Source organism: Python bivittatus, unplaced genomic scaffold (genome assembly GCF_059951505.1).
Source record: "Python bivittatus isolate LINGU-HERP-01145 unplaced genomic scaffold, Pbiv_v1 ctg000410_np1212, whole genome shotgun sequence".
NCBI lineage: Eukaryota > Metazoa > Chordata > Lepidosauria > Squamata > Pythonidae > Python > Python bivittatus.
Window position 1 is genome coordinate 13,779,351 of NW_028277067.1, and position 22,144 is coordinate 13,801,494.

Here is a 22,144-nt window from a genome sequence, read left to right on the forward strand (position 1 = left end):
TGGCAGAACTCTTATCAATTTTTCCCCAGCTCCCAAATATCCCAATCTATAGGTGCTGCAGAAAACTGTAATGCACTAATCTGGGCCAAAATCATCACTGCATCTCCTTCCCAGTTTAAACTGACCAGTAGCCATCTCTTTTTTCACAGGCTGGTCTACCAGTCTTCTGAAAAACATTAAATACATGTTTAATAACTGGTCTAGTAGCCTTCCAGAAAAGCAGTGCACCAGTGTATATAAGGAACCCCTTAATGCCTGAATATTACACAGGTAGAAGCCTTTGTGGATAAATGGCCCTGGAGGGTAATCTAGTAGTCCTCCTAGACTCACAGCTTCTGCTCAAGGAGCAGATGGCACCTGTGGCCAAGAGGGGTTTGAACAAATACATCTGGGGCACCAGCTATGACAATTCTAGGACTGCAAGGCCCTCCTTACAGTCGCTTGTGGCTTAGTCAGCTCCCATTTGGATTACTGCAACTTGCTGTACCTGGGGCTGCCCTTGGAGCTTCAGCTGGTTCAGAACTCAGCTGCTGGACTAGTGATGGAAGTGTCAAAGTTCTCCCATGTAAAATACCCCTACTTTGAGAGCTGTACTGGCTACCAGTTTGCTTCTGGCTGCAAATCAAGGTGCTGTGACCATCTTCTCCAGTGGCATCTGTCCACCCAATAACTAATCTCAAAAGCTGCTCCAGCATCTGATCTTTAAAGCAGCCCTTCCTTGCCATTCACCCACGTTTCAAATGCTTGTCATCTCTAGACCCAGCTCCCAAGCCAGACAACACAGTGCCAAGCACCCCCTTTGTCTCCCTCTGCCCCTTCTACACAAAGAGCCCCTCCCCGGAGTTCCTTGGAGGAAGAGCATTTATCGCACACTCCCAGCCCTGCATTATCCCCAGGTCTTCCTGCCCGACTTCTATCCCCTGTTTCCACCACGGTTTCTGACGTCACCCAAGGCTTCCACGGAGTCCCCATCGGGAGAGTTTTCCCGTGAGAGGGAGGAGCTTGGCAGGAGGAGGGGGGGCTTAGCTTCTGACGTGCCACCTGCGGAGTCTATAAAGAGGGGCGGGGGCGAAGGCGTTTGCTTATGAAGCTCCGAAGCTCGTGATGGGTCAGCTTTTCGCCAAACTCCTGAGCATTTTTGGAAGCCGCGGTAAGATGTCTTTGCTCGCCGGCGCGCCTGCGTTTCCTCCCTTCTTATGACACAATCCCCGGAATGCTCAGCCTGGGCGTCAATCAGATCATGTTTACCTTCTCAGTTGTTGCCCCACCAACTTTCCTTTACTTTTCTCTCTCTTTCTCTTTAAATCACAGTTTTATTTGTTTCTTATTTTGCACCGATCTCTTCTTCGTGCACCACTTTCTTCCTTGTCTCTCATTTCTTAACTTCATTTCTTGTCTTTCTTTTCATATTCAATTCCTTTTTTCATTCTGTCCTTCTCTTTTCTTCCTTTCACTTTGGCCCCAGCAGCATTTTTGTTTGATTCCCAACCTTTCCTTCTTTTAAATCTGCCTTTCATTTTCATTTGTTTTCTTTCTCTCCTTTCCTCCCTCTTTACGTCTTTTTCTTTTTTCACTCTGTTGGTTTTTTACAGTTTTAATTTTCCTCCTTTTTCTTTTTTTTTAAAAGTCCCTCCTGTCATCTTCCTTCTTTTATTGTTCTATTTGGAGTTGCTGCTTTCTTTGCTTCTGGTGACTTCACTCCCTATTTTACCCTAACTTTTTTCTCTTTGTATTTTCCTTTTTGTTCTCTCTCTCTTTCTCTCCGCACTCCCTAGTTTCCTTTTCCTTTCAAGGAATTTAGTGCCATATGGGAGGGTTGAATTTGGGGTGGGGGAGCCCTGACCTTTTCAGCACATCAACAGTAGTAGCTGGTGGGGATAGCTTTTGTGTGGCTAGCCAGCACTTGCAGTTCTTGTGTGAGAATTCACCCTGTGTGTAGTATCTGGGTTGTGTGCATGTGGACAGCTATGGAATGACAGGGAAGAGAGAGGATGTGTGTGTCGAGGACTGTAATGATGGGGGACGGCCAATTCTTGAAAGTTTTTTTGGAAAGGATTAAGACAGTTGTGTATTCTGATGCTGCCCTTATTACAGAGTCTGTAATATGATATTTGTGTTTTAATTTTTAATCCCCTTGCATTTTGTATAGGGCTTCAGGGGTGATGTAGAAAGTCAGTCTGAAAAGTGCTTGTCTTCCGTGTGCACTTGCTTGGTGAAGTAAGTGAACTATCATATTCAGTTATTTCAGGAACTGCTGATAAAAACAAAAGACAGTGCCTGGGTAGCTGATGCTGAAGGACTTCTGGTGGCAAGTGGTGTGGGTTTGGGTGTGCAAGAGCAAATGAATGAGGGCAGGATGAGCATGGGAATGGGGGAGTGATGGAGGTGTGAGGCTGTAAGCAGCAACAGATGAGAACAAAACTTGTTAAAAGCAGAGGAAATTAAAGCAGGCAATAGCAGAAAGCTTGAACTGCTACATTTAAAGGAATCTGCTAAGGGAGAAATCTTTGAATCCTTATGGTTGGCTCACTTTCCATTTCCAGTTTTCACTGTAGACTGGTAACAGAGGCAGTAGCAACATGGTCTGAGCAAATCTTTTCTGTGGGTTGGGTCCAGATTCACCCCCTCCATTGTTCTCTGGAAGTTTGGGAAGTGTAAAGGTTTTGGAGTGGGTGGGTGTGTTTGGGGAGGTTTCGTGGAAACTTCTGCCTTTCTTTGGTATGGTTTGTTTGGTAGAAAGAGTATTTTCCATGCTTTGTTCTAACTCTTTCATGCTGGCATGGCCTCCCCCCCCCTTTTCTAAGCAAAATGCTTTACATTCCTCAAAGCTGGAGCTGTAAAGTCCTGTGTGTAAGGCCTCCTAGTTTATTGTCAGTTTTGGGCTTACTTTTGCTGCTCAGCCTGCACGTTCAGTAGATGCTTATACACATGCTGCTTTCATACGCCTAAACACCTGTGAAATATGTGTTAGGAGTTCCTTTCTTGGTCTTGGAGTTTTGCCTCTAGAAAGACAGAAACTCACATACATGAATACAGTATGTGCATTGGTACTTACAAATGTGTACGTAGTCTCTGCATTGGGTTCTCAACCATGCTTTCATGATATGAGGTAAATACAGTGAAAGCTAGAGAGGCAGCAACCTTGGGACCTCAGGCGTGTGAGGGCCCTGCTGGATTCCCCTTGCTCCTTGCCCCATTCCGTTCAACGTACCAGACTACACAGGATGGCCTACAAATATTCCAGCAATCACTAGGTGCCAGCCCAGAGCTAGGGTTTTATATATCTCCTGGCTGTCATGTGGACTAATTGTCTGGATTTGTGTACCACAGACATGGCATCACATGCCTGGGGTCCCCATAAGAGCCACAGCAGGAGAGGAGGGCAGGCGGGGGGGCGGGCGGGCAGACGGGCCACCATTGCTGCTACATCCTCCACCTCCACATTTGCTGGAAGCAAAGCCTTCAGACCCCTGGTAGTTTCCCCAGTGATCATTGCTGGTTGCTCTCTTCCACCTTCCTGTATGAGAAGAAACAAGGGAAGAGAGAATAGGTAAACCACATCTGGGCTGCAAAACTCTGAACAACCATGAGATTGGCAGCAAAGGGATAAGACAATTCTGGAATTTTGCAGCTAGAGAAACAGAATGCTTAAGGACTCATCCTCATCTTCCCCTAACCACAGCACAAATATGTCCTGGAAACCATTTTTAATACCATGTCCTTGTGATGTTGCCTTCCTCTGACATTGGTTCTGTCACCGATGGGTGCATTGTAGGGTTTCTCCTGCTTCTACCAACAAGAGCTTTCATGCAGCCCTACTTTTTGCTTGTTTTATACCTTGGGCAGAGTGGGGGGCAGCACCATTTTGCTCCATTCCAGCCCTACTGATGTCTACAGGCTAATTTGGGTGCTGCTGGCCATGATGACAGGATTGCCATTTCTTTGCAGCAGAAGATCCGGATGGAGCTCTGTCATTACTGATCTCTGCTTTCTTCCTCCTTCACCTTTCCCCTTCTCCACATCTGTGACTCAAGCTCCTTTTGTCAGAGGCTCAGTGCTCTTTCAGTTCCCCTGGTAGTTGGATGACTCAAGCAGTGGCTAAACAGACTGCCCCAAACACCTGCCTGCTCTCACCCATCCCATCTCAGAGAGTGATTGGTGGCTGTTTACCTGCCAGCAGTGATGCTTGGTGGGTGGGGGAAATGAAGCCCAGAGAATCCACCAATTGTTTCTGTGAGTTTGTCCCACATTAAAATAGTAAGGACAGCACCAGCCGCATTACTTGGGTAGAGGGTTTGGCAACGGGGCAGAAATGTTATGCCAGATGTTGGGTGGTGTTGAGCTTCAGGGTTTAGTGACCATGGTCTAGACAACAGATTTCCCGATGTTTTTCCAGCAACTGTGGCTGGCATCTTCAGAGGCAAGGTGGTCTGCTGTGCAGACCACAAGCAACTGAGCAAGGATTGACTGGACTCCTGTCTTTATAGCCAGGTGACCTGACTTCTGACTGGTCTTTAGCCGAGATGGTTTCTGATTAGAGCAGGGTCACTAAACCCTGAAGTTCAACACTGCCCAACAGATACTGGTCGTGAAAGCCTACACCAGTATGTTATGCCAGCAAGATTTTCCGTCACTCAGGGACTGGTGAAGAGCACTTTAACATGGCCAACTGGCTGTGCCCTAAGATAGAAAGACTTTCAGGCAGCCAAAGGGGAAGTGGTCTGAGAGGAGCGGGTGGGAGTGCCACATGCAAATACAGTAGACTGCTTGAATGTCCCTCCTGACTGCTGCAAGGAAAATGAAAAACCAGGTTTCACCTACAAACAGGCAACTCCAAATACTAGCCCGTGTGGATTCTGATGTGCCTAAGCCTGCATATTTGGCACTGGCTGCATTGGCCCTGCAACATGTAGGCATTCCTTTGTCACTTCCAGGGTTTTCTGGCACAGGGTTAATGTGTCATTGCACATCAATCCATGAATACCTGGAATGTAGCATCAAACCTCCGAGTTTCCAGACTATACTATATACTATAACAATGCCTAGAGTTTCATATACTATAAAAAAGCCTAGAGTTTGGCAGATTTCCACAAAGAAACAAACACACTTAAACATTAGCTAAATACCATGCAGGGTTTTTGTTTTTGTTGACATGTTCATATGTGCTAAATTGTGACTTAGTGCAATGTACATAAACAGGAACAAGCAAACTCAAGCTTTGAGCTTGTGCATGTCTCTTTCTTCCCATTCTCCTATGGGGCCTAGAGGAGAAACTTGGAAGTTTTCACTTCTACATTTACTGTGTTATATGGACCAAAACTGTGATCAACATTAATTATGGCTTGTTTAAATAAGCATGCTTCCAATTCCAATTTGAATGTTTATGGCTAGTTTAAAACTATGGCTGCTTAAAATTTTAAGCAAAAGTTGTTGATCCAGATAATACCCTAAGCTAGGTTTCTGCAACTGAGGCTCTTTCCCAGTGTGTAGACTTCAACTCTCAGAACTCCAAACTATCACGGCTATTGAGAATTCCGGGACCAGAATCAGGCAAAAATGAAAGTTTTAGAAATCTTCCCACTTGGTCACATGGGAGGTGAAATGGACAGGACTCACACTGACGATTCACTGTGATTCAACGCTGCTTGTCTTAAGCCATGAAGTACGATATGTATATAACCAGAAGTTGTGTTTGGACATCACTCCAAGGCAGTGTTTCTTAAACTGTCAGGACCCTTTGCTGTCAGGACCCCTTCCCACTTTTAAAAATTATGCAGGACCCCAAAAGAGCTTTTGTTTGTATAGGTTATATTTATCAATATTTACTGAATTAAAACTTTAAATTGACACATTCGTAGAATATTTATGTATTGAATCATGTAAAAATAACAATATTAAACCCATTAGATATTAACTTAAATAAAATATTTTCATGAAAAACCCTAGATTTTTTAACAAATAAAAACATTATAACGAGAAGAGTGACATTGTTTTAAACGTTTGCAAATATCTTCAATATTGGGCAAATAATTTTGATTTTGCAGACCCCTGAAAGGATCCTGGGGGATCCTCAGGGTCCTTGAACCATATTTTAAGAAACACTGTTCTAAGGCAGGGTTCCTCAACCTCAGCAACTTTAAGATGGGTGGACTTCAACTCCCAGAATTCCCCAGCCAGCCATGCTGGCTGGCAAATTCTGGGAGTTGAATTCCACCCATCTTAAAGTTGTTGAGGTTGAGGAACCCTCTTCTAAGGCATACATGAACATGTACAATTTCTTCCAGGCAGAGGGCTGCAACCCAAAATGCAGTAGATGGGATCTGGATGAAAATCCAGTATGATTATATTGAACATTGAATAAAATTACATATAATTAATATAATTGCAATATACAGAAATGCAGCTGTGTATTTAACCATTTCTCCTTTTGTGTCATGCTACAAATTACAATTTGCATCAAACTTTTCTTTGGCCTCAGGTTGTACACGTCTGCCATAGATCATAGTTTGCAAATTACTGGACTTCACTCATGTACAATAAGCCAAAAATGAAGCAACTACATTATAAGTTAGCATTACATGTGCGCATTCTTTGAGTCTATGTATGGAATTTAAAACAATGCTGCTAATGCTACTTTTTGAGAGTATCCTTGGGACTTGTCTGTATTCAGAGAGAACAAATTATGCCATTGTGTTGTTTTTTACATTTAAGTAGAGCTTCCTTCCTTTTTTACAAAGCAAATTAAGTTTCATGTAATGACACTGCCAGCCTTGTTCTTAGAAGAAATGGATTATTTTAAAAAATAGGGCAGCTTGCCAATCAAAAAGGTAATCTCATTATCTTATTTTGCCATATATGGAATTCTTAGCCTACCATAGAAAAGGGGGGGGGGTCGTGATGTACAGCTTGCAATTTGAAACAGTTTTCCTGAACCTTTATGTGAATTAAAACAACTGTATCTCAGAGAGAAAAAAAGTCATTCACATGTCCTGGCCTATAACCTTTGTTTCAATCAAGTCAACTTCTCTGCTTTTTTGTTCTGATTTCTTCCATATACTCTGTCAAAAATTCCCTGGGAAGGAGACTAAGGAAAGTAAAACTCCCCTTTGTTTAACATAAAACAAAATGTAAGAGTGCTTCATGATCTGTGGCAAACTTATTAATGCTTTTTCATTCCAAACGTTCTCTCTTTTCTTTGTTATATTGTTTGTAGGTCAGGGGGAATAGAATGCAAAAGAATAATTTTTGCTTCTGAATTTTGCTTTGATCTGGCTTCTGGATGCATTCTGTTTGAGCTTCCTGATATCTTTATGCTAATGCACGGTGAGCATTCCAGTCTCTGCAACAACAATGGAGGAGTGCCTGTTTGGTGCTGGTATGTTCCTGTGCCATAGCTTTTACGTATCTGGGAAGAACTCCTTGTGCATCCCTGGGTTTCCCCAGCACATACCCAGTGATGGTGCTCCTCTAACTTAGACCAGAGAATTTTCTTTGGTAATTCCCTCAGTATTCTTTTTTTTAATACATAATTTTTATTAAGAATTGTAATTACAATAGTAAAAACTAACACAAACTAAACTTAGACGAAGAGAAGAGAATGGAAAGAAAGAATAAAAACTGCAGGAAAAAAGAAAAAGAAAGAAGAAAAAGAAAAGAAAGAATGCAATGAAGAAAAAGAAAAGAAATACATAAAGAAGTGACTTCCAACTTTCATCACAAGTATAAACAAATTTAATAACTCTTCACCCTCTATAAGGTTAAACAGATATTTCTTCATCCCATATCCGATCCCTTATCTATAAGCAAATCCATAAAACATTAACATTTCAATTCTGGTGTCAGCAAAAAAAGTCCATGATCATTGCAAAAAAACCTCTTATTTTTAACCTGGATCAAATAAACTAACTTTATATTCCTTCCTTTTACTTCTAACAGTATTAATCTTTAATTCAATGAAATATTGTTGTAGGATTTGACTTTAATTCTTCTTTATCCCATCGCATAGGTTTCTTCAAGGCTTTAACAAGCCTCTTTTGTAGATCCAATAAGAAAACATTTTCCAGGTCATTCTCTTGGTTTATCATTTGTATTTCCCTTTTAATTTTTAAAACTTCAGCCAGTTTCTTTTGTATATCCAGTAAAGCGTCCTTTTCCGGATCATTCTCTTGGCCTATCATTTGTAGTTCCATTTTCAATACTTTCTCTGTCATGTCAGATAAAATTTGTTCCACATTTGTCATTCCTTCATTAACATCTTTTAGACATAGTCTATCCATAGAAGCAGGCATCTTTACTGACAGCGTTGATATTGTAGTTACTAATTTCTGGCTCCATTCTTCAAAGATCTTCTTTAATATTTCCGATGTTACAACATTTTGTGTCATTTTGTAAGACCCAGTATTAACTGACATTAAGAACAGGCTTATATATTTTCTTCTTCTGCTTAAAATCTTTAGTTCCCTCTAGTGTCCAGTTTCTAAAATCATCATTTATCTTTTGTTATGACTTGCAATAGCCAGGATAGCCAAAATAAGTCTGATTCCCACGAGAAGCTGTTTATTTTTTATAGGTAATTTCAAAATCTTATAGTAAAAGTCAATATTCCAAATTTATCTGGACCCTTAATCCATTTATACCTTTCTTAGATCAAAATCTTTTTATCTTTTTGCTGCTTATTTCAAATTCTTTAAGTTCTTAACCTTATAATTAATTTTCTTTTGTTCAGAGTTGAAGATAAATTCACCTGATGAAGACTTTTCAAGCTTGTCATTCCAAAGGTCTCTAACAGCTTTAAGATGGTTAATAGATTAGAAAGTTAATAGATTAGAAAATGATTAGAAAGTGAGATTTGCCAGCTTAATGTCCTTTAAAAGGCTCTGCCACAATTGCAGGCAAGAGGGCTGATCCCATCATCTCCTGGCATTCAAACCCATGGAAAACCACTGTCCTGTGGTCTCCTCACGAGAAGCAGCTGTCCAGAGCACGTGTGGACAATCTCCTGTCCTCTCCTTATCTGGAGAGGTTCCAAGGAACTGGTCTACTCACCGATTCCTTGGACTTTGCCACGGTTGTCGGCTCTGTGACAGTGCACAATACCTCCCCCAGGAGTCGGTAATTCCCTCGGTATTTTGAAGCAAAGTTCTGTAAGTGAATTAGGAGAAATTAGAATGATGACTATCCAGTGGTGTAATTTCAGATGGAAATTTAAAGGGGGTGATTTCAGGGCTGTCAGTGGAACTAGAGAGCACTGTCCGCTCTCATGTGGTACCAGATCTAATTTGGAATGTGATACACTGAAATAGAAAGTAGCAGTATTTCAGAAGAGGTTGAGTAAAAAAAAAAAATTATGTCTACTTTCTTAAGGTCTGGGCTAAGTCTTAACCTTTGTTACTTCAAAAATGTATCTGTGGTAACAAAGGGGTTCTATGTGAAGCATGAAGTACTTTGCACTTGAGTATATGAAAAATGAAAATTCAAGATTCCCTAAAGCAATGTAACAGACTGGTAGCCAATAGACTTAAGCAAGAACCCAAGTAGGAATATGCTGGAGGCCAACAGATTTCTTCTTTTTCTCAAACAGGGACAAAGAAAAATATTAGTCACATAACCTTTCTCTCCCTTCCTCTCATAATACCAGTTATAGATGGTAAGGGGATTAATTTTCCTTCTCTGACAATCATCTCCTCTCCCAGATGATGACACCCCATATATGCCAACAGCACAAAACATAGTATGACTGTCATGCAGTGGCCATATTTTTGGTCTACACACATTGAGAAATAATAGCCAAAATAGCAGAAAGTAACTGCTTCTCCAAACTACAGCATCAGCGTCTTCTCCATCCACACAAACAGGATCTAAAAAATGTAAATTTTGCAACTTACCACTTTTTGCTACCTTTGAATCAGCAAAAAGAACAAAACAGCTGACAGGACTGGGAGGAAGTAATTAGCTGCTTTGAAATGTAAGATTTTAGGAAGTCTTAAAATTTGTATAGTATAATATGAATATAACATTTTCCAATCAATTTCTGTACAAAAATTTAAGCAACTCAAACAATAAACTGAATATAAACTTAAAAGGCTATAGGAGGTCGTAAGCATGAAATATAGTCCAAGAATTAAGTGGGCCAAGAGGAAGAATTAGACCAGGGTTCCTCAACCTTGGCAACTTTAAGACGGGTGGACTTCAACTTCCAGAATTCCCCAGCCAGCAAGGGAATTCCCCAGCCAACTCTGGGAGTTGCCCTCCACCCGTCTTAAAGTTGCCAAGGTTGAGGAACCCTGAATTAGACAATCAAGAAACAGCAACTGATACAAATGTTGCTCCAGCACTGGTCTGTGAACGGAAAGCTTTGGTGCTCCTACCTTTTCTTCTTCTTCTTTTTTTTTCAATGCCTTCAAGTCAGTCTTGACTCCTAGCAACTGCCTGGACTAGTCCCTGCAGTTTTCTTGGCAAGAGTTTTGAAGTGGTTTGCCATTTCTTCCTAGGGGTTGAGAGAGTGACTGGCCCAAGGTCACCCAGCTGGCTTTGGGTCTAAGGCAGGACTAGAACTCATGGGCTCCCGGTTTCTAGCCCGGTGTCTTAACCACCACACCAAATAAGCTCTCTGCTCCCACCTTTGAATCTTACAATATCCAACACTGGGTTGAGTAATCAGAGATTACAAAAAGGGATTAGGTACAAGGAAGGACATGGATATCAAGGAGACTTTCTCTGCAGTTAATACGTTCTACACTTGCCAATGCTCTGACTTTGAACCTTCACCTGCTTAGATCTAGGCAGTATCCAAATAAGACATGGGACTCTTGGTCACGTGGATATTTGACTCTGGATTTGCAGATTCCAAGAGTCCTAAATCTCTGAACTTTAGTTTAGAGCCTCTAGCAAGGGAGTTGTTCTTCCAGGACATCTGTATTGGGGATGTTTGATGTACTCTCCAATGAAAACTGCTCTGGTGGGGGTATGATGTAGGGTGGGATAAAAATATTAGGCTGTTATTACATCAACTTAATTGGAGCTGGGGTCTCAGACTAGCAGGAATACTGATGTTTTGGTATAAGCATGCCTGGAAATAATGGGTTCATAATGCATGGCAGAAGTTCTTGGCCAAATAATTACTCCTACATTACTCAGGAATCTCTAGCAAATCCACAGGCCAACCAAAGGATTTCAGGAGGAGTAGGGAGCAGAAGGTATGTGAATTGCACCCATATGATTCGAGGTATGGATGAAAATATGAGCTTCATATGTTGAAGTGAGCTTTATGTGTTCACTTGGTAGTCTTGGGCAAATGTTATTCATCAGGCTATTCCTCAATTGCATTGTTGCAGTAATAATTCAGTTTATGAGTGAATTAAAGAAATAATAATTATATTTTTCCAAGATAACTCTGACATACTATTGTATTTTGTCTTCTTCTAGAGCATAAGGTGATAATTATTGGATTGGACAATGCTGGAAAAACTACCATCCTTTACCAGTTGTGAGTCTCTCCTTGCCTTCCTCCTTCCTCAGTATCTGATGTCTGGCTTAATTAAATCTCTTAGTCTGTTCCCCGTGCAACAGAGTTGAATCCAGGGGTAGGCAACTCATATCCTGTGAGCTGCATATAATTTCAACTTTTTTTTTTGTTGCAGTTCCTAAACTTCCCAAAGCCAAGCCATCAAAATGTTGTGGCAAACCTCTAAATTATGAGAGCACAACAAACTTAACAGGGAATCTATAAGAAATGAAATTGGAAGCCCCAAAGTTAAGAAACATCCACCTCTGTTTCTCTAGTGACATCACTGTATCACTACTGCATATCCCTTCCCTGAAGTTCTCAGCAGTTGGAAAAATAATTTTAAAAAGTGGGTGACTGAGGCCACAAAAAGATTGACTGCCTTGCTTTAATCTATAGTTGGATTTATACACTAGAACCGTGCTTTTCAAACTGGGCAACTGTAAGATGTGTGGAGTTGAAGTCTACACATCTTAAAGTTTCCAAGTTTGAAAAACACTGCACTAGAACATACCTTGCATGTTACAACTAAATTGTGGCTCTTTTGTAATACAGTAGTCTAGGAGATAACTCAAGTTCTTAAAGTATTTGTTGGGTTTCAGTGAGTGTCTGTTTTACACACATCTTGCCTTTAGGATACATCCATCAATCATGTATGAAATATATTCATTTATAACTACATTTCTCAATTTTGGGGAAAACAATCCAGGAAAAGTGAAGACCTACCTTTTGCCTTTTTAAGTATAATAATAATAATAACAGCTTACATCCTGCGATACCTTTAACATCATCAAACAACATCTGCCTATCCTAGGTCCTTGGTAAGGACTCAATAGGTGGATAAAAATGTCGAATCCAGTCCAAACAACTAGCTGTGTGACCAACAAAATAATGATAATGATAGAATTAATATGGAACAAGATATTTTGGGTGCTCTGAAAGGATGGAGAGGGGCCATGGAATGCTTGTTTCAGCTGCTATTCAAGAGATTTATGGCAAATCTGGTCTTCTGTTTCTTACTATCCCCAAAACAAGAATCAAGATTAGTATACCAGTCCCTGTGTGCAGTTTTTTCAGTAATTTTTCCCATACTTCCCAATCCTGTGGAACATGGATTAGGAAATTGGATGGAAAAGTAAGCTTAACTGACTCAAAACACCTTGGTTTATTTGGAAGATAAAAGTGTATGGGGAGGTTGGGACGCTACAAAGCAGCTTACAGTTTTGGTCTTCCATCAGCCTAATGAATGAAGTCGTGCATACCTCACCTACAATTGGAAGCAACGTGGAAGAAATCATCCTGCACAAGACACATTTCCTGATGTGGGACATTGGTGGGCAGGAAAATATGCGGTCTACTTGGAACACCTACTATTCCAACACAGAGGTGAGTTGGGTGTAGTAAATAAGTATAAGAAATTAAAATAGATATTGAAGAGTGGGAAGGCTGATGATCCAGAAGACTAGTATTTCTGGAGCCCCTCACTTAGAATATTTCCATCATCTACATGCATCACAAGAATGGGAGAAGCACACCTGTTCCTTGGTCACTGGTTAGTGATATGGGACTGTATGTCCCAAGTATGGGATTCAGGCTGTAGAGTTATCCAGATGCAGGCTGTATTTATCCATAGACGGGGGCAGAAGTCTGCACTAGAAAAGATAAACATGTTCATTATGTATGTAAAGTTCACTTTTAGCTGCTTTGTCTTTGTACAGGAGATGCTGTTTCAGAAATGCCCATCTTTACATCCACAGTTTTTTTTCCTCTTTACACTTAGCTTCATAAGCAGCACATAAGGTTGTAAAGTTATATTTGGACAATACCTCTTGGGAATACAAGTTTGTATAAGCATAAGCCCTATATGTGGACTGGATTTGAACATTGCACTAAAACATTATTTGTTTTCTTGTATTGCATAGTATTTTCATTTGCTGTGTAGTTATAGCTAAGCAAGCAATATTTTTGCTTTGCAATGCAAGACCTATTTTTGAATAAACCATAATAAATCATTAGCTAAGGTTTATACATAACAATGGATACATTCACACTTTATGCTAAGCTAAAACAAACAAATGACATTATGGCTTAGCACATCATGTGAATGCAGCCTATGATGGGCAGGGTTTTTTTAAAAAAAGAACTTACACCCCATAATCATAAATATTTATAACTGATATACTACTCTCAAGTACTGCTTCATTTAGGTTAAATCTGAACTCATAATAAGACATGATTAAGCCTGGATCAAGTTTGTTATGTGGATGTAATGCTTACAAAAAACCTCTTAAGATCAGCCGGTATTATCATTACTGGAATGTCAAAAGGCTTGTGGCTATGTAAGTCCCCCTTGTAAGTCCCTATCAGAAGCAAAGTCCAAGAAACTTGAAAGACCTCAGCTTAGAGCAGTGTTTTTCAGCCTTGTCAACTTTAAGAGGTGTGGACTTCCCCAGCATACTGGCTGGGGAGTTCTGGAGTTGAAGTCCACACCTCTTAAAGTTGGCAAGGTTGAGAAACACTGGCTTAGGGAAAGCTGAGAAAACACCACTAGGGTTCAGAAAAATAAGTCCCCAAACTGTGTGGTAATTCTGGAATATATGGGTTGCAGATTGTGTAGCGGCATGTTATACAACACCATGACGTGGTTTGTTTAGTTCTGGCTTCATGCAATTTGTAAACTTGATATTGTTCGCCACCCAGAGGTCCTTTTTGAGATAGGTGGATGTACATATTGATTAAATAAATAAATAATATAAAACTCAACCATTGTGGCTTGTAAATTATTATTTGTGGCTTAATGATATGTTGACTGAGCCCCTGTGGCTTATTCAACAAACCATGGCTTAGGGTAATATGTGAACCCAGCCACTACCTGTTGTTTGTGAGAAATAAGCCTTTTTTAGTGGCTAGTCACAGAAACACCTGCAGGAAGCCAAGTTATAGATGAAATGATGACACGTGCATTGGGATTTGCACTGCAAGCGCAAAAGGGATGGAGTTTGAGTTGTGAAGTAGCTACAGTATGTCAACCCAATTTCCCACTTCCCCAACCCCTGTGGATGCCCGTAGCCAGTAAGCAGCCTTGATTGGGGAGGGCTGGAGCATTCTGGCTGGAGCTCTCTGGCCAATGATAGGAGCTGAGGTTCAGGAGATCTAGAGGTAACACATTGGTGAAAGCTAGCAAGGAATTATGTTGTTGAGAAAGATTGTTCAAGTAGCTTCCTAAGCAATGTTTTTGTGTTCAGGGGACACACATTTTAACAGGAATTTTTCAGCTTCCAAAGGTGGTTGGCACACGTTGTCTTGATATAAAAGGAAGTTCCATGCGCCTATTCTCACACTTATTTTCAAATAATATGAAAAGCAGGCAGCTGACAATCTGAAATTTGCCACTGAATTTCAGTGGCACCGTCTTGAGGGGAGTTCTGGATGCCTCTTTGATCATATGTTTGGTCTACTCTAGATAGCTGTTTTCTGTCACTCCACTCCTTCTAGTATATTGGCATTATGCTATTCCATGCAAAATTATTGCTCAGGTATGCAATTTGTTGAGGATGGGAATTACTGTGAGTCTTGGCTGTGTCATAGTTTCTGTTTTGGTAGAACAAAGGCAAGTTGAGACTCATCCTTTCGTATGCCAAAACTGTATTCTTGACATTTTCAGATATGGAATGTGTTTTCCTTCTCTTCCCCCCTCCTCTATTTCCAGACAGCACGTCAACAAAACAAGGCATGCCATCCACCAGATAGGAATCTATTCCTACATTTTGAATCTCTTTTTTAAAATCCTCATGGGGAAGATGTCTTAGAGAAATCCATGCCTCTTTCAGTAGAGTCTCCTTCCCTCTGCAGAAATGCCCTGAAATTGTTTTATTCTCTAGCTTGCATGAATTACATTTCGATGTTAGGAGTGTATTTTGATCATTGAATTCTGCTATTGCTAGAATAAAAGCATGTATCTATTTATTTGTTTGTTTGTTTATTTTTCAAATTTGTCACTGCCCATCTCACTGCAGAGCAACTCGGCTTAGTATTTGTGCAAAACTAAACTGAGTAGTTATGCAACTACAGCTTGGTAGTTGTACAAAATAATGAACCCTGGTTTAGCACAGACACCCTTCCACATCAGATATTTTGATCTCTGAGGTTTCACTTGAGTGTTAATTTGAAACAAAATAATTGTAGGGCAATTTGTACCTTGCTTACAAGTGAGCCAGGCATAACGTATGCTATATTACAATATGTACACATCTTGTAAAGTACTAAGGCATTACTGTCCCCATGTTGGAAATTGGGAGGTAGAGGATTTGTTTAGACACCGTGGAAATCAGCAGTGTGTAGCTGTGGGCACTAACTGACTTGTAACATTTCTGTATATCTGCAGCATCACGAAAAACCATAAGATGGTGCTCACCCTGCTGACTTCGGTGATACAGAAATGGGCTCACTGAGTAAGATACAATTGCTTAGCTCACCCAATATGCTGTACCACCAGCGTGGTTTACAAATCACAATTTCTGCAAGATATTGCCGCAGCTGAGCAAGCCACAATATGCCTTTAGTGCATGGTATGAACTCAGCCAGTGTTTCAGTTCTTCTCACTTAGTCTTGATTTCTGTTGCTTAGGTAGCTCATAAGTGTGGTTCTTTTTACTTCTGATCAGTTTGTCATCCTTGTGATCGATAGCACGGATCGTGAGAGGCTGACAGTGACGAAAGAAGAGCTGTATAAGATGTTAGCTCACGAGGTGAGTTTGCCGCTCCGCATGCAGAGATATGCACTGTGGGAGATTTCAGGTGTTACCGTGCAACTGTTTGGTGCATTCTGCATTCCTGTGCATCTTCCACCTTTGCAGTTACAATGCTGCTTGAGTCGTACCAATTATAGGCCGGTCCAGCCACGGCACCAGAATTGGCTGAATTTTGAGTAGCAGAAAAGCCTCTTAGGCTGCAGCAACAAGAGTGCAATCTCATTTCTGAATGCTGTCTGGTGGGAAGATCTCCCTGCAGGTGGAAGGTCAGCAGAGAACAGGCTATGGCAGAACATTTTGTTTATCATTTCTTCCTAGAGATTATTTACACAAGAAGCCATCAAAAGTGGAATTTGGTGCTTCAACTAATTCCATCTATTCTACCATATCCTGCAATATTTGTAGACCAGGTTCAACTATAGGATACGTTGACCACAAGCTGAGTCATCCAAAAACCTCAGTGATGTGAGACCACTGGATGGTTCTGCTTCACAGCTTGTCTGCTACCCAACTCATGTTTAAAACATGTAAAATTGAGAATACCATACAGAAATCAATAGCAACAACTGAATCCTGAGGAGAACAGACCTTCCACCATTGTCTTCCTAGTGCTCTCATTGGATAGCACTGGCCTAGGCACCCACAGTTAATTACAGTGACACCAAAATGATGAAACATGCACTGTGATGTCACAATGGAAGCTCTGTTTCTTCCGAAGCAATCTTATATTTTCAATTATTGCCAGTGGCCTATTTTTAAATGTGGGAACCTTTTTTTAAGTCTTTCCCATTGGTTGAGCTACCCTGAGACCAGGGAACACTTACTAATGTCTTAACTGCTCAGGATAAAACAGAAGGTTAGCAACAGTGAATGCTCTGGGACAAAGATGAAAGGTTGATTTTTCTGCAACAAACCTCATATGAGAGTAGGAGCTACATGCTGTTGAATGAGAGCAAAGGAAAGTTCAGATGTTGATATCTGAAGGAAAAGGGATTCAGCAGTTCGGGACTTTGGAGGAAGAAGTGATAGGATGGAATAATGGAAGGTGGCACATATCCTAGGATGAACCTGATCTTTTGTGTTTCAGTTCTAGAAATACTGGTTAGGTTCACACATCACAAAAAACCATTTTGTTAATTAAACTTTGTTGAATAAACCACATTGTTTGGTCTCACACACCATACTGTCATAAACTATAGTTTAAAAATTGCAGTGGCATTATGCTAAATAAAAGCTAATCTACTACCACATTATTCACACATGACAGTAGTCTATTAGTTATTTTGAGGATGGTTTGTTGAATTACTGCAGTTATGACTGAATTTGCTCATAATGCTAAGCCATAATTCATGGTTTATTAAATACAGTGGCTGGATTCCATATCATATTTTATTTACTTATTTATTAAATTTACATGGCCACTCATCTCACTTGCATGTGACTCTGGACGGTGTCACAATTACCACCTACCATTATTAAAACCAATTAAAAACAGTTAAAACTACAGAAAAGTAGAATAACCAAAAGGCAAGGGGGAGGGCAGGCTAAACTTACACACAGTGCAACCATGTAACAGGCTCCACACTTCCTTGGGATCCCCAAGCCCAGTGACACATCCACGTTTTGAGGGTCTTCCGGAAATTTCTTCCACAAATAAACAAACCATATTGGATCCATACATCATGCAAAGCCACAGACATTCTGCTGAGAATTGCTATAGTGCAGTGTTTCTCAACCTTGGCAGCTTTCAGATGTGTGGACACCAACTCCCAGAATTCCCCAGCTGGCTGGGGAATTCTGGGAGTTGGTGTCCACACATCTGAAAGCTATAAAGGCTGAGAAACACTGTTTTAGTGACTATACTCTGTTCTGACCTTTACGTAATAGTTTCATGTGCCATTTTCCTCATTTTGAATGAATCAGGGAGCTGATGAGAACTGGAGATAAACAATGCATTCTCTCTTTCCTTTCCCCAGGATCTGTGCAATGCAGCTGTGTTGATATTTGCCAACAAGCAAGATGTAAAAAACTCCATGTCTACCTCTGAGATTTCTAAGTTCCTCACTCTGAGCTCCATCAGAGACCACCCATGGCATATTCAAGGGTGCTGCGCACTCACAGGAGAGGGGTCAGTCTGCCACAGTTACATATCCTATGGGCCAGGAGCAGCTGAGTCCTTTCCCTCTAGAACGGGGGTCTCAAACGCCAATGAGTACGGGGGAGACACATTACATTAAGTGCGCTAATCGGTGCCCTGCATTTATACACCTGCAAACATGCAACAGATAGTAAATACAAATGCCTATCAGTTACGTATCAATTCATCTAATTAATCATTAAATTAAAATGATGTCTTATTTATGATTAAGGATCATTTTAAAAAGAAATGAAAATGACACCATTGGTGGCTAATGAAAGCAAAAATAGGCAGCCTACTGTAAAACAGTAAAATAATGTGTCACTGTGGCTGCAATCTGATTGTCTGTTATCCCACACCTCGCCTCACACCATCCCACCCCTGGAGCCGACTAACATGGACAAGTGGCGATGTCAGTGGCAACAGTCTCTCTGCACACCTGCAGGGCGATTACATGCCAGCGCAGCACCTGTGATGGTTCAAAACCTTAAAGCGCTGCTGGAGCCCAATTCCCACCATGGCAGCTCCACAGGCCTCTGTTCTTTGCTGCTGCCTCACCAGCGTGGGCACTGTTGCGGTGCCATGGTTTCTGAGGCATCGCAGGCCACAGGTGATCCACAAGCCACATGCGTGAGACCCCTGATGTGGAGCTCCTTGGTGTGTGAAATGAGCAAAGAGCAGGTGAGCATAGAACTGGAAGTGCCAAGTCTTAAAAAGCATCACGTTTCTCTTGATAGAAAACATTAAGTTCCTCCTATGGGGTGGGATCCTAATTTGGGCATAGAGCAAAACAGTTCTGGGTTAACTGGGCCAATAATTCAATATTGCACAATGCAGCTTTCAGTCTACTTGCCAAGCTTGGATTGGATATGATCTGGAACACTTTTAAACAGATCGTTTTCTTTTAATCTGGAACGCTTTTAAACAAATCAGGCTATTTTCTATTGTTGAAATACATCATTAATAGAAATGTTTGTGGTTCATCGGTCATCTGAGTTGCATTGATTGATTAATTTTTTAATAATGGTTCTTACAAGCATAGAAGATGGCCAGGACTATCTTTCATTTAGGTGTGTGACGGGGTGGAAGAAAGAGGAAAATACTTAAATTATATCTGTTTAATACATGCATGTGCAATTTCTCTAAAGAGAAACATATGTTTTCTCATACAAAGTATCATGAAGATTGCCCAATCAACTAGAATTAATTGAGAAAATCATTTTAGCTGGGACCAGCCCTAGTGTTTATTTAAAGGTTGGTTTCTGGTTGTTTCTGCATAACATGGTGCCATCCTTTCGGCTCATCCTAAGCTTAGAATTAAAGAAAGCAGAAAGACAACTTTTTGGAAGTGAGGAGCATATCTGCATCACTGAGACCATATCTTGGGTACTCTTCCATAATAGTTGTTTAGGGGTGGGTGGGGCCAGTCAGAAAACACCCATTTACCAGCTGGTAAAACAGTGAAGTTGCTACATCAGCCTTTCGGATGCTGTCCAACCGCCTCAATTTATCCTTTTTTTCCCCACTGGACATCTAGTTGCAGCCATCCACATCTTTTTCTTAGAATGCACATGGAGATCTAAACAGAACCTAGAAGGTTTCCTGAAGCCAGAAGCTGGTGCAGGATGCCAGGTGCCCTCCAGTACATTTTTAAAAGAAGTCAACTGAGGCGGCTTGTCTTGGGCCTGCTGGTGCCATGTCACCTATCTCTGAGATAAAAAGCAGAAGATGGTTTCTTCCTTGAAGGGATCAAAGTTAATATCAGTTTTCTTCTAGGAACTGTGAACTGGGGGTTGCCAGTATTAATCGTCTCTCTTTCTCCATTCAGCCTTCCTGCTGGTTTAGAATGGATGATTTCTCGAGTTGCTGCCAAGTGATCTCAGCCAAAACTACTTTGGGACTGTGGAAAAACAAACCAACCCTTATATTTATTTCCACTTTGCAAAACACTCAGGATCTGTTGGACCTCAGTTAGCTTTCCTCCCTTCTCCAAAGCCATCAGTAGTTGTTTTTATACTTTCTTAGAAAACGTCGTGTTATAGGAGGTGATGCGTTCAGCCCGCAGAGAGATTCTTCCTGGACTTGGATCCGATGGTATCACGGTGGAAAGTCAGTTTACTTCACAGTACTACGTGGCTTTGCTTTTAGACCTTTCCAGGCAGAATTGGACATCATGCCATGAAAAGTGTAAGTCCTGTGAAGTGAAGTAAGGTTATGGAAAACTATTGAGCAAAAAAGACAGCAATGCCTTCCGTCTCCCCACCACTAAAACATTTTGTATTATCACTGTGGAAACAACAGCAAAGAGGGTGGAATGTTATTATAGGAAATGTTATTTTATGAATTTCATTCTGCCTAGTGAGACACTTGGACCGCCTTCCAAATCCAGAAGTGCCTAAGGAACTTTTGGGACACGTGTCTTCAATTCCTCATCTTCTCCTAGGACTGCTTGCTCTCATTTCATTTTGGACCATGTCCAATAAATAACATGAGTGCTGTGTTGCTTTTTTAGCATTTCCCCAGTCCCTCTTTTTTGTCCATCCCGGGCTCTGTGTGTGTGTGTGTGTGCGTGCGCATGCATATGTGTGTGAGAGAGATCCATATTAGGAAACAGTCATTTCAGCTGCTGTTTTTGGAGGATTCCTTTCAAACAGGTCAAGGCAAGTTTGGGAGAAGAAAATCTGTAAGTTCAGGCAAAACAATGGCTGAATTGCCATAAAAGAGAAAGTTCAGTCTCTGAGCCTGTCTTTCCCTCCTTTAAGGAGGACAATATTTGAGTTGTCATAAAGTTTCTGACATTCTGACAATTTAATCATAATCATAACCCAAATATGATTATACATGTTACTTCTGGTCTTGGAAATGCTCACTATCCATCTGTAAGACAGATAGACTTGGAAGCAAGGGAGATCTGATGCTACGTGTCCTGCCAAAAGAATTTCTCCTTTGTAGAGTTTATTATGTATAAATGCCATTAACACCATATTTAGTTTGACCTTTTGTGCAACAGAATGGCGTAGTACAGTGGGCTCTACCACTTCAGACTACAGATAGGGGAGCTTCCAAAAGTAATTTCATCCAAGGCTTTTTTAAAAAAAAAACATCCTGTAAACAAGGAGAAAAAGAGCTGTTAAGATTTTAACATAGTTCTTTCCTCCCTAGCATGCTCTTAATGTAAAGCAGTGTTTCTCAAACTTGGCCACTTTAAGATGTGTGGACTTCAACTCCCAGAATTCCTCAGCCAGCCATGTTTGAGAAACACTGATGTAAAGGAATATTCAAAAATGTGATTCTCTGACCTAAATTTTGTTGAGCAGCTTTTTTTTTTTTCCTTTCTCACTATGCAATCAACTCATCATTAGATGTATAGACCAAGACACCGGAAGGAAGGGGGCAAAAATGTATTAGAGCCTTCTTCAACATAATGCAAAATCCTATCTGTTTTGGAACTGCCATTCCCAGACTTGGAACTGTGGGAAATCTGAATTAAACACACCTGGGAAACTTCAGTTTCTTAACAGCGAAGTGACCAGAAGTCCCATTTGAAGGTTGTATGTTACTTCATGAAGTTACAGGAATATGTGCTTTATCATTAGAAGTCTTGGCACTGTTTAAACAAATGTTATTTGTGTCTTCTGTGTCCAAATGTATTATGATGGAGGGGATTTTTAAAAATATTTCTAGATATGGCCTCTTTGGACTTCAAAAAAAATTAAAGTATTTCCTTATTAAATGTCATTTACTTTGCACCTCT

At 40.8% G+C, this 22,144-nt stretch overlaps 1 protein-coding gene across 3 annotated transcripts; it reads left to right on the top strand.

The window, feature by feature from the left end:
• The first annotated feature begins 1,068 nt into the window (after positions 1-1,068).
• On the top strand, positions 1,069-22,139 carry LOC103062069 (ADP-ribosylation factor-like protein 5C). Of its 3 annotated transcripts, none has more exons than XM_007434002.3 (6): positions 1,069-1,150; positions 11,425-11,485; positions 12,742-12,889; positions 16,167-16,250; positions 18,230-18,381; positions 20,219-22,139. In XM_007434002.3, exons 1-6 carry the CDS (start codon positions 1,105-1,107, stop codon positions 20,265-20,267), a joined length of 540 nt encoding a protein of 179 aa, XP_007434064.1. In that variant the 5' UTR covers positions 1,069-1,104; the 3' UTR covers positions 20,268-22,139. The 3 variants fall into 3 exon arrangements, with proteins under 3 accessions (XP_007434064.1, XP_025026136.1, XP_087999653.1); XM_088143527.1 differs by adding an exon at positions 2,150-2,217 and having other exon boundaries at positions 1,111-1,150; positions 18,230-22,139; XM_025170368.2 differs by having other exon boundaries at positions 18,230-22,139.
• The last annotated feature ends 5 nt before the right edge of the window (positions 22,140-22,144 follow it).

What these genes read in the sequence shown, in the direction of transcription:
- LOC103062069 (XM_025170368.2), top strand. Translation starts at nt 1,105, where the DNA reads ATGGGTCAGCTTTTCGCCAAACTCCTGAGCATTTTTGGAAGCCGCG. An exon ending in ACTACCATCCTTTACCAGTT is followed by an intron (nt 11,486 to 12,741) that starts GTGAGTCTCTCC and finishes GTCTTCCATCAG; the next exon opens with CCTAATGAATGAAGTCGTGC. An exon ending in ATAAGATGTTAGCTCACGAG is followed by an intron (nt 16,251 to 18,229) that starts GTGAGTTTGCCG and finishes TCCTTTCCCCAG; the next exon opens with GATCTGTGCAATGCAGCTGT.